The sequence below is a fragment of the Vanessa cardui genome, chromosome 25 (genome assembly GCF_905220365.1).
Source record: "Vanessa cardui chromosome 25, ilVanCard2.1, whole genome shotgun sequence".
NCBI classification, from domain to species: domain Eukaryota; kingdom Metazoa; phylum Arthropoda; class Insecta; order Lepidoptera; family Nymphalidae; genus Vanessa; species Vanessa cardui.
The window spans coordinates 8,645,592-8,657,375 of record NC_061147.1 but is presented as its reverse complement, the minus strand read 5'-3'; the positions used below and the strand labels follow the sequence as shown (position 1 = coordinate 8,657,375).

The 11,784-nt window shown below is 33.1% G+C and overlaps 1 protein-coding gene across 1 annotated transcript; it reads left to right on the top strand.

The window, feature by feature from the left end:
- Positions 1–368: 368 nt before the first annotated feature.
- LOC124540506 (U3 small nucleolar ribonucleoprotein protein MPP10) lies at positions 369–2,289 on the top strand. Its single transcript, XM_047118126.1, has one exon. It carries the CDS (start codon positions 501–503, stop codon positions 2,271–2,273), a length of 1,773 nt encoding a protein of 590 aa, XP_046974082.1. The 5' UTR covers positions 369–500; the 3' UTR covers positions 2,274–2,289.
- The last annotated feature ends 9,495 nt before the right edge of the window (positions 2,290–11,784 follow it).

Genomic DNA, 11,784 nt, shown 5'->3' with positions numbered 1-11,784 from the left:
GTGCCTATTTGAGAAATTCTGAAATTATATTAAGTAAAATATTAAAATAAAATTTTAAAAAAATCTTTTCAAACATAGTCTTACAACTTTAAACAAATATTAGTCATTTGAATCACTTTTTGTGGTTATTATTGATTATTGTAATTTTTAAGCGATCAGTTTATTTTTAAGACGAAATTATATAAAAGCTTACATAATGCTTTTTTTGACTTTTTCATAAGAAAAGTTTTCTTGCAATATGTTCTTATTATTATACTTTCATTGGAAAATCAATTTGATATACAACAATATTCAGTTTATTATTGTTTAATCCATTTTGGTAGTTTCAATGTAATGTCAAGATCGCATGCTTTTGCCTTCTATCAAGTTAAATGTCAAAATTGTCAAATATGTGCGACCTCGTGTGTTTGTGATTAGACGATTTTACAAATATAATAATTTTAATTATATCTCTTACTGTAAATGCATATAGAAAAGTTGTAATTCAGTAAAACAACAACATGGCGAACGCCAAAATGCAGAATATGATTGATAAATTCAGTACTCTCACTGAAAAACCAGTGAAATATTTAACGGTTCAAGACGATATTAAAAAGGACATTAAGAACTTGGTTAAATCGCTATACGACTTCACTAAATCCCAGGAGCAGGATAGCAAAACAAAACAGAGCCAAGCCTTAAAGAAGATCATCGTAAACGACTTCGACGAAGAGCAAATATGGCAACAAATAGAAATTCAAAATAGCCAGTGTTGGGATCAACTTGTATGGGACGTCGCCAATAGTATGTCTAGCAAAAAGGATTTAACGTTTCCAATTCAGTTTCCCGAAGACCGTGCCCAACCTGATGAAGCCTGTAGTGAGAATTTATCAGACAATGAAAATAAGCAGTTAGAACCTCACAATGTCAAAAAAAGCAAGGTTAAATCTAAAAATAAAGTAAATAAACAGCAGCTAAATACAAGAACATCTGTAGTGGATGACCAGTTTTTCAAGTTACAAGATATGGAAAAGTTTTTAGTGAATGAAGAGAAAACTGAAGCGAAAGGTAAGAAGAGTAACGATGATGATGATGAAGGATCCATTGATATGTTTGATGAAATTGAAAGTGAGGCCTCGGACAATGAAGGTGGCAAGGAAATGATGTATTCAGATTTTTTTAATGATGAAAATGGTGATGAAAATGCTGAGAGCTATGATGAAGAATCAAATGAAGGTGATATTGATAGATCAAGTAAAAAAAAGGTAAGATTTGCTGAACCAAATTCAGATGAAAGTGAAATAGATGATGAAAACACAAAAACTGATGAACATAAGAAACCCAGGTTTGGTCAGCCAGATGCTGAAGAAAGTGAATCAGATGATGAAGACATGGTTAGCCAAGTAAATGGAGAGAAACATGTAGAGGAAAAAAAATCAGAATTTGAGTTGAGACAACAAAGATTAAAGGAACGCATATCAAAACTGGAGGAGAAAACATTAACAGAAGCACCGTGGCAATTGAAAGGAGAAATTGATGCCACAAAGCGTCCTCAAAATTCTTTGCTGGAAGAAGTACTCGATTTTGATCTCACTACTCGGCCCCCACCAACAATTACAGAACAAACTACTGTAACTCTAGAAGGGCTTATTAAACAAAGAGTTAAAGATAAAGCATGGGATGATGTCATTAGAAAAGAAAAACCAGTTGATGATCAATTACTATTCAAAAAGCCTGAAGTTCTCGATCAATCTAAGAGCAAATTAAGTTTGGCCCAAGTATATGAGACAGAATATCTTAAACAAAAACAAGCGCTGTCAGGTGAAGTTGAAGATGAAAAAGAGCCTGAAAGTCACACTGAAATCCGTACTGCTATGTCTAAATTGTTTTCAAAGCTCGATGCATTGTGTCACTATCATTATACACCAAAAGCTCCGCAAGCTGAAGTTAAAATTATCAGCAATACTCCTGCTATTTCAATGGAAGAGGTTGCTCCTATTGCTGTAAGTGATGCTGCACTATTAGCTCCGGAAGAAGTTAAAAAGAAACGTAAAGGAGATCTAATGAGTAAAGAAGAACGAACACAAACGGATAAAAACAGAGAAAGAAGGAAAAAGAAGAAACTTCAACGGAAAAAGGGTCAAGTAATGAAAGTAACTGAACACAGAAACACTAAGAAGGGTGTGGAGTCAAGCGAAAAATCATTAAAGACGTCTAAAGCCTTCTTCCAACAGCTAAATGACGAAGCTACTAGTTTAATTAAATCTAAAACTAAGAAAAATGTTAAAAAATAAAGCATAATCATTTTGATTGTTGTTTTTTCAAAAAAAAAATGTGAATATGTATGAAATTGAACAATTAAAATCATAAACATTTAACTTCTTTGTCTCCCAAAGCTCAACTACATTAAGATATTGTGTTTTGCATAATTAAACGTAGTTTCTACAGAGAACTACGTAGAATTCACCCAAACAAAACCCATTCCATCTCGTTCAGGCTTTTAGACATTAAGTTTAGCCTTGTCATTAAAAAAGATTGCGTTCTCTATGTCTGTAATCTTACAAAAGTACGATTAGCTAACCGTCGGGTCGCGGAATGCCACAAACGGCGTTGGCTCTCGCGGTGCAGCGTAATTAGCGCGGGAAAAACTCGACGATATGGCGCGAAACGAATCTGTATCGTGCTGAAATACTAATATTGGATTCGGTATTATATTTTTTTTGGTTTTCCAAATGGACAGATAAAAAATATATTCTATTTGCAATGACAATTATTTATACATTGAGGTAGTAGTTTACTCGTTGACTTAAATATAATTTATGATTTTAATATATTGAATGCAAATCAAAGTAGATCTAGAATATTGGCATATTTTAATAGATTTTAGTACCTTATTTATCAATTGGGTGGGTACTTAAAAGTACTTTGATTATGAATCTGGTTTGATTTGTAAAAACGTTATTGTAGAGGTAATGAATAAATATTTTAATAACAATTTTAATATCGGTAGATTATTAATATTTTACACGTTAATAAATTTCATTATCGAAATTTGGCACCTCATATATTTTTAGACAGTATATTTTTGTATGAATATTTAATAGGTCTAAAAATATCAAGGAAATATCATAAAAATTGGCATATCAAAAATACTTCGTGGCTCTTTGATCACGTCTATAGCAGTTAGTGCCCGCCTAGGAAGTTACATAACGACGCCGTTACTTTTTAGCTTCAGAGTCCAAAATGCTAAATGCCTATGCATTTCTACATACCTTAAAAATACTCTTCTGGGGTTAGTGTGTATAGCATATTAAATACTGCGTCTAGACAACAAGATTTAGTATATACACTGGTAAAAACAATTATTAAAAGAAAATAATCAAAAATCGCTTTTAAATATTAAATCTCATTCTATTATTTTAATTAGTTGACTATTAGAAAATTGCCTGCAAGGAGTTTGTAGTAAATACAAATATAGCGCCTGGGAAAAAGAAATAGCAATTTGTTGCAAGTGCGCTGAATGCGAATGGAGAATATTAGGCTCCTCCGTTCCGTCAATTATTGCATTTATTGGCCGAGACCGAGAGTCGAGACCTCGCAATTTTGCCGAGCCAGTACCCGTTTTGACTGCAATTAGAATTTTCGTTAACTTTTCCACACAACAGACCGATATTTGACTAAGCATTTTTTCAGATTTTTTTATATTTTCGGCCGTATCTAGTTACTACAACAAACAATGGCAAAGTTAAACGGCGTTCTGGCAAAATTTCTATTGATTATATTTATTATCGAATGCCAAATAAACACTAACGCCATTTTATAAAGACTGGTTCAGACCTGATAAGAACCGGCTGCCCTTATGATATTATCATATATACATCTTATATACGTATGTACATATTTTAAACGAGTTAGTTTGTCGTGTCAGTTGATAGTTATCAAATCAAATCAAATGTAGGTCAAACCTTGCAACTTAATTTTTAGCCAATTCTACTGATTGAGCTGAAATTTTACACATATTTGGTGTTTTGTAATATCTATTACTTCCAATATATACGTCGATATTTTGTTTCAAATGTTCGTAAAATGTGATTATTAAAAATAAATATTATTTTAATAAGCAGGTGAATATATTTTATGTATTTTCATCGTTTATACCAGTTCTATATCTACTGTTCTCACTTGCCTATCATCAAAACATGTAAATATTAAAAAAGAATCGACGTATATGTACTTTATAAATCTAATCAAACTCAAAATATACTTTATTTATTAAGTGGCCTTTTACAGGTATTTTTAAAGTCAATTTATAGAACTGTATTAAGCTTAAAGCTACCACCGATTTGACCGCCATGATACTCATTAGTTACTCAGTAGTAATTTAATAGTTTAAGCAAATTTTATTTATATTTTGTTTTAATTTAAAGAAAATTCTAATCGTTAACATTATATTTAAAATAAAAAACTCCATTATTAAATTCAAATTTATTTTATTATTCAATTAATGGGTGGATTTCATAATAAGATTATGAATGTATTGTAAAAGATCTCATTTTCTCTATAATTCTTAGTCACGCTACGACGCTTAGGTATGACTAAGGGTTACTTTAACCAGTCTCTTTACAGCCTATTCCAATGGAAGTAGGAAAAAAGTTAAACAAACTTAGATTTAAGTATTTTATGCGTTTTGCTAATAACTCAGCTATAATCTGCACTACTAAGAGTTTATGTTTAATATATATTTATTTATAACACAACATTATTACACTTACTATCTGTCACGACGTGACATTTGTGTCTGCATCTATACATATTCATGGACTCGACAAGAGTGACGAAACAGTCACCGTGACAAAAGTTACCAGTGCGCGATAGTTCTTGATGTGTTACAGTATGAATAAGATTATATAATTAACTAGATCATATAATTAACATAGTGTAAGACATATCCAAAAAAATGAGTTTTTTATACTTTTCTGGTGGATGTGACTACACTCCATCTGATATTAAATGTAAATTGAATCCGAAAGCGAAGACGACCAGTATAGCTAATAAGAATGAGCTGCAGTCCTCACCATACCAACCCCCCAAGATGTCTCTTCACACCTCGTTTGAAGGCACCCATGTAATTAGAGTAGGAGAACATGTGTACTGGTACATACTAATAAGTAGAGTACATATTAATAACAACTTCCTACAGTAATCTAAGAGGGGATTTACATATGTAAAAAAAACATCTATTCATAATAGACAACACTATTGCAAAGGCTGTTTTTTTTTTAAACGCTTGATAATATATTGGCAATGATCTTTAGTTATGGGTATTGATTGGTAATTTTAAAGTTGCTGATGAGGCGTATTCGAAGATATTCGTTATAATAATTAATTTAACGATGCAGTATGTCGCGGCGGGGCAGGCTGCGGCTGCAATCCGCGTCAGTCGCGCACTCGGGCACATGTTTATAATTTGTACAATTACCGCACCGGAGACTACATGATAATAGACCTACAAAAGGACTAGACACGATCTGAGACTTATTTTTATTGACCTTCTCTTATTATATAAGCAAATATTTGATTAATGAGCATCACATCAGAGAGACTAGCCAATATGCCACCTCCACTTTCTACGCTGCCGACTATGGTAAATAAGATGCTATGTTTAGATATTTGTGTCTGTAATTATTCCCGTACTTCAAAACGGAATACAGTAGTGTCAATGTCCCATAGGACGGTAGACTTTTCTGTACAATTTTACTCTAATAAACATACATATTATGTAAAGTGAAATCTCATTAAATAATATTTTATTATTTCAAATTCGTATGTTTCACTATTTTACTTAAAAAAGCTCAAAATGATATAAACTGAATTTGAAAAACACAAGACGTTTAGTCTTTTTAATAATCTAGCAAAATTGTATTCTGACAGTTATTATTTGTACAGATTAAAAGAGGCAATTCTATATTTTTATTCTGTCTCCACGCAAAGCCACCAATGGTGGGCTGCAGCTAGCAGACAAATAAATTCAGAAGCGCGATAAGCGTGGTATAAATCAGTAGGGAAAAAACAGAACGCGCTGTGTGCTACGGGCTTTATGAGATAGTAGGTTGCGGTCTTTAAGAGATAAGATAAAATTAGGTGAGCCTACATGTCTTATTCTGGGGGTAATATGGTATATGTGTTAAAGCGTAGTAGTAGTACTAAAGTAACTCGTTAAACCAATACTTTGACGCTAAGTGACAGGCAGTCGTTAAGGTGCGATTCTGAGCGTTGTCTATTTCGATAAATTAAAAAAAAATAGTTTTTTTATGATCAGTTTTAACTTGGCTTAGGTGTCATATTTTAATGCTGAAATATTTTTAGCGCGATCGATAAATATGATCACGTGTCAAAAGGGGTTTTTGTCTTAAATAATATGCGTCTCCTACTTCGCCAATATCTTCAATCCTCGTTAACGGCAAATTAAAGTTTATCGTGAGTTTGGTCTGTGTGACCGAAGCATTATATTCCTTCAAGTGGCAGCCGATGAGTGTAAATCTTTGACAATTTAATTTATGCCTTGCGAAGCGGGCGAGTCGCTGATATTAAATAAAAAAGGAAATATAATTACACTTTTTATTCAGTTGACGACCTCTGTGGACGAGTGGTGTGTACACCGGTTTTCATGGGTACGCCACTCTGAGGTCCCGGGTTCGATTCCCGGCCGAGTCGATGTAGATTACCATTAGTTTTCTATGTTGTAGTACCTTCGTTACTTCTAATTTCCATAACACAAGTGCTACAGCTACTTACATTGAGATCGGAGTAATGTAAGTGATGTTGTCTCATATTTATTTATATTTATATTTATTCAGTGCAGGTAATTCATGGAGACTCTTCAAATCACGTAATAGAAAATGTCAGTGTTTAACGAAGTGTTAGTGCTATCTTTGTTTGTTCGTTGGTCTTAGGCTATAGGACTTTATGGAAGCACTCAATCATCAAATATTCTACCACCTAACACAAAAAACCACCAAAGGTGAGAGAGCCAGTGTAACCACAGGCACATAACATAATATTTTAGTTTCCAAGATTTGTAGCGAATTTGCGATGCAAGGAATATAACGTATTCCCTACAGTGCCAGTGTATATGTGGACCAGTGGACAGAGGTGACCACTCCCCCAGCAGCTAGTAGATTGCCGTTTAATTATTGAATAAAAATCCTCAGTAGTGAAAAAAAAACACCAAAAAGCGTGTGGCGGGTTAAATTCAGCTAACGAGTTTCCACCAAACTGCGGTACAGGAGCGTGAAGGCATGAAAAATTGGGACCTAATAATGAGAGAATAACCAGCTATTCTTTTACTACATGACTAGATTTGAAAGCTTTGAAGTACATAGTTGTGGTCCGAATAATTTTGATAGACTAGACAATTAATTTTTTAATAGACTTTCAGTTAAAAAAAGTAGTGTAAAGTAACAGCCTGTAAATTTACCACTGCTGGGATACGGCCTCCTCTTCCATTAAGGAGAGGGTTTGGAATGTATTCCACCACACTGTTCCAATGCGGGTAGGTGGAATGTACATTTGGCAGAATTTCAATTAAATTAGACACATGCAGGTTTCCTCACTATGTTTTCCTTCACCGCCAACACGAGATGAATCATAAACACAAATTAAGGTTCGAACCCGCAATCATCGGTTTAGATGCACGCGTTCTAATGGGCCAATAAACCACTGGGACATCTCAACTCTAATTTTCAGTTATTTTTACTAAATGACTAGTAATAAGGTTTAAATGTTATTCTATTTAATGGGACGAATGCTTTTTTTCTAAGCTATTTTAGCTATTTCTATATATTATGGCTAGCTGTCCCTTTTTCTTTTGAGGCCAAAGGACTAAAGCCACTGTTGCTCTGTTTTATTATTGTTCCTTACAAAAATATAAATATAGTAATTAAATACTAGGTTTATGCATGTTACTAGTTTTTATTTATTTAACTCGTTCCTTGTGCTTTTGCATTTTTAATGGCGGTAATACAGTTTTGAGGCATAAATTTCAGGTCTTGTTTCAAGTGTAATAAAAATGCAGATATTATTATGTAGATATTGTCATTATATGTATTTTGTAATAATTAAGTAATTAATATAGTAATACGAAATTTTATAATTAAATAAATGATGTAATAGCAAAAGTTGCGACGTAATTAAAAAGAAGCAGGTCGCTTCTGTTCGAAATAAAAGTATATTTCTTCCCCAGATATTTTGACCATTTCTTTTTTTTTAATAACAGTTTTGTAGTAACAGAAACTGAAATTCTGTCAGTTTGCTAAGTACGATAGACGTAAGTATGTAAGGCTCATGTCAAATTTAAGGTAATTTGATTTAGCAGAACTTGATATCAAAAGTCTTGAACAAAATACTTGTACATATAACACATGTAGTCTAAGTAAATGGTGTTTTATACTAGCAAGTTTTTAAATAAGTTTAATTTAAATAACTATTCTTAAGTCTTTAGCATTTATTAAAATATGTAGACCAATACTCCTATAATTGTTTTTTTTTTATTAAAATATCTAGACTACTACTAATTGTTTTTTTTTATTATTGTCAAAGTACAATAGTTGTTTTAAATAAAACATACTTTTGACCTTCCTTAAAAAATAAAGTAAATATTAATTAAATACTTAACCGATTGAAACGTGGTTGGTAATGTATTAGAGTCAGTGGTGTCAACTATAAATTCCCTAGTTTGCACTGCGACGCTACATCAAAAGATAATCTTACGCTGAAGGTTTAAGAACAGATAGACATGCCAAACGTTTTAATAATAATATATAATAATAAGAAATAATACTAGTTTATTGTTTAGGCTTGTATACACACGTGTAATTTGTGTCTTTTAATGCAATGTATATTAATAATTTCAGAATTTTATTTTAATAATTTTAGCGTGAGTGGATGGTTACTTGTAATTAAATTTAATAGTGTATTATTATGTATAGTGCTTGTAAGAGCCTATGTAAGTAGAGTATTATTTTATTGTCTATCGACTTAGACGAGCGCGGCCCACGGTGGACATTGTCGTCCATCAGTGTTGGCAATGCCAGGGGTATAGCGAAGCTGTTGTTTTTCGTAAATACTCGATTTAATCCTCGTTCAAAAAAAGTATATACTGAGGAACTGGGCGAACATAAAGGAGGGAAGATCATTCCTTTATTTTAAGGAATAAACTATTACATGCTTATGCTTACTTGTTTTTAAAGTATTAATAGCGATCCTCCCGGCTTCGCTCAGATGCAATGATATGATATCACAGTGGAAACTTCTAAAATTATTAGTGTTTCTTTACTAAATTGACCATGACATAAGGACAGAGAAAGCGTAGTTATATGAAAAAGAGTAACTACTGAGTTTCTTGCTGGTTCTTTTTGGTAGAATCTACTTTCCGAACCGGTAGTAGCTTCACTTTATATAGCTGTTAAATGACGATTCAAACGGTTGACGGTTTGTATCTCATGTATGTGTGTATCTCAATCGCTCAAAGAGGCGAACCACACTTTTTTCTCTCATAACAAACTGTAATACAATTAGGAATTTTAATAGTGTAGCTATAAAAATTCTTGATATGTACATTTAGAATGTCAAACGCGTTCCGTAAATAAATTATGATCAGTACTATTTTCGTTTAAAAAAGAAAATCAGACCATTGGTACAAGGAACAAACAAAATCTTGTTACTCCTGTTACTCGACTGCATAGTCAGTAACTCTTTTGTGGGGCAATGTATACGGTTCTACAACAGGATCCCAGAACGCGTTAAAAATGCTTCTGTTGCCAAATTAAAAAAAAATGTTAAGGAACGCTTGTGTGCGTAAAGTTATACAATTAGCGAGTTTATGTTTGATAGAACACCATGGGAACGAAACGATCGCCTCCTGGCTATTTCTATTCATATACAATTATGTATCTTATTAATTTGACAAAAAAACCCGCTGAGTTTCTTTTGCCGGTTCTTCTCAGGTCAAGGTGTTCCTTTTCCGAACCGGTGGTAGTGTTTAATTTGACCATCAATAAGTAAGCTTCTATGTTGAATAAATGAATTTGAGTTGAATTGAGTTTGAGACCCTTCCATCCCATTGGACACTTTGCGCAAGTGCCCAGGGCCATCGATAAAATATCAGGGCCAGATAAAATAAATAAGTATAATATAAATCTGTGTCCTAATTTGTCTAGTCATAGGGGCCTCATTATCCTAATATGCCCAGGGCCTCTATCAGGTTAAAGATGGTCCTGTTTATTATAAGTATATAAACTATTATATTGTAAAGTAAAAGTAAAGTTGATACAAGTCATTAAATGGAATAGAGTTTTATTAAAAACTAGCGGTGTCCGCGACCTTGTACGCGTTTGAAATAATATTATTGTAGCCTAAGTTACTCCTTATTATATCAGGTATCTGCCAGTCAAAGTCCCGTCAAATCGGTCCAGCCGTTCCAGAGATTAGCCGGAACAAACGCACAGACTGACAAAAATTGTAAAAAATATTATTTTGGTATATGTACCGTGTATAAATACATATGCATTGAGTAAAAAAGGGCTATTTTAATATTGCATACAGACACTCCATTTATATATTTATATGTATACATAATTAATATTTAATAAAGAACTGTTAGGTAAGTCTAAGTATGTCTGTTTGTTTATCTTTATTCAATCTTCGAATGGAATAGGCTATATGAGTTTGGACTATTCCCTCTATAGCCTTCTTAACACTCGGTCTACGATACGGGAGGTTTCATCTAATATAAATTCCTATCCAATATTCACAAATTCCCGAGCTATTTTAATGCTGTGGGCAAATTGCAGTCTCCTTATGCTTTCCGTGTCCCCGCGTTAAATAAAACGCCCCGGAAAATATTTTCAACTTAAGTGGATAGCTTTTGAACGAGTTTTTTTTTTAATGTTTGTGGAAAATAAAGGAGGTTTTAATTATTTAACTTTAATTGCTAAGAGAGAGAGAATGGAAGGAAGAAATAGAAGGAAGTGTTGTTGTATTTTTTAGAGTCTGTTGGTAAGTGTCACCATCGTTCATAGACATGGTCGCTGTAAGAAACTTGCAGCGCCAATGTGTTACCATCAAGTTACACTGGCTCACTCACTTTTCAAACTGTAACACAACAGTACTAACTATAGCTGTTTAGGATAGTATAAGGAGAATATCTGATGGGAGGTTAGTACCTACGCAGACGGGTTTGCACATTCAGAGTAAGAAAACCTCCGTCAGTTTTCAAATTAATTCCTTTATCAAGTCTTAAACTCTTAGTACCTTTTGGATCTAAACGTCAAATCATTGCGACGCAATATGTTATTCTCGATCGTTAAGAAGATTATCGCTCATACTGAGCACACAAAATAGATCTCAAGGTGACGAACCTTTTCTTACCTCGATTGTACAAAGTCCTTGCTGTCATTTATGAGCCGCTTCTGTGATTTCTGTTGGTTTTTGTTTCGTTGGTTACAACCCGTTTGAAAAAAAAATTAGCCGGTTATTTTTTTATTATTGGCTGTCGATGAGCATGAGCAGTATTATAAATAAAAAAAATGTTCGAATTATGTAAATTAATGTATTGCTCAACATTTTAATGTTCATAAGCAAATTTTCACGTTTGGGCAAACAGTGTATTATGAGATTGTTGAGAAAGGTCGCTACGAATCCCTTGGTGGTAGGGCTGCTTTGCATATATAGATATTGAGGATGACGGAGATTTAGGATGACAATCATTACTGTTATATAAATAAATATAGCTATTGTGTAATAGGT

Bases quoted from the DNA above. Each gene is read 5' to 3' on its own strand.
- LOC124540506 (XM_047118126.1), top strand. From the start codon at position 501: ATGGCGAACGCCAAAATGCAGAATATGATTGATAAATTCAGTACTCTC.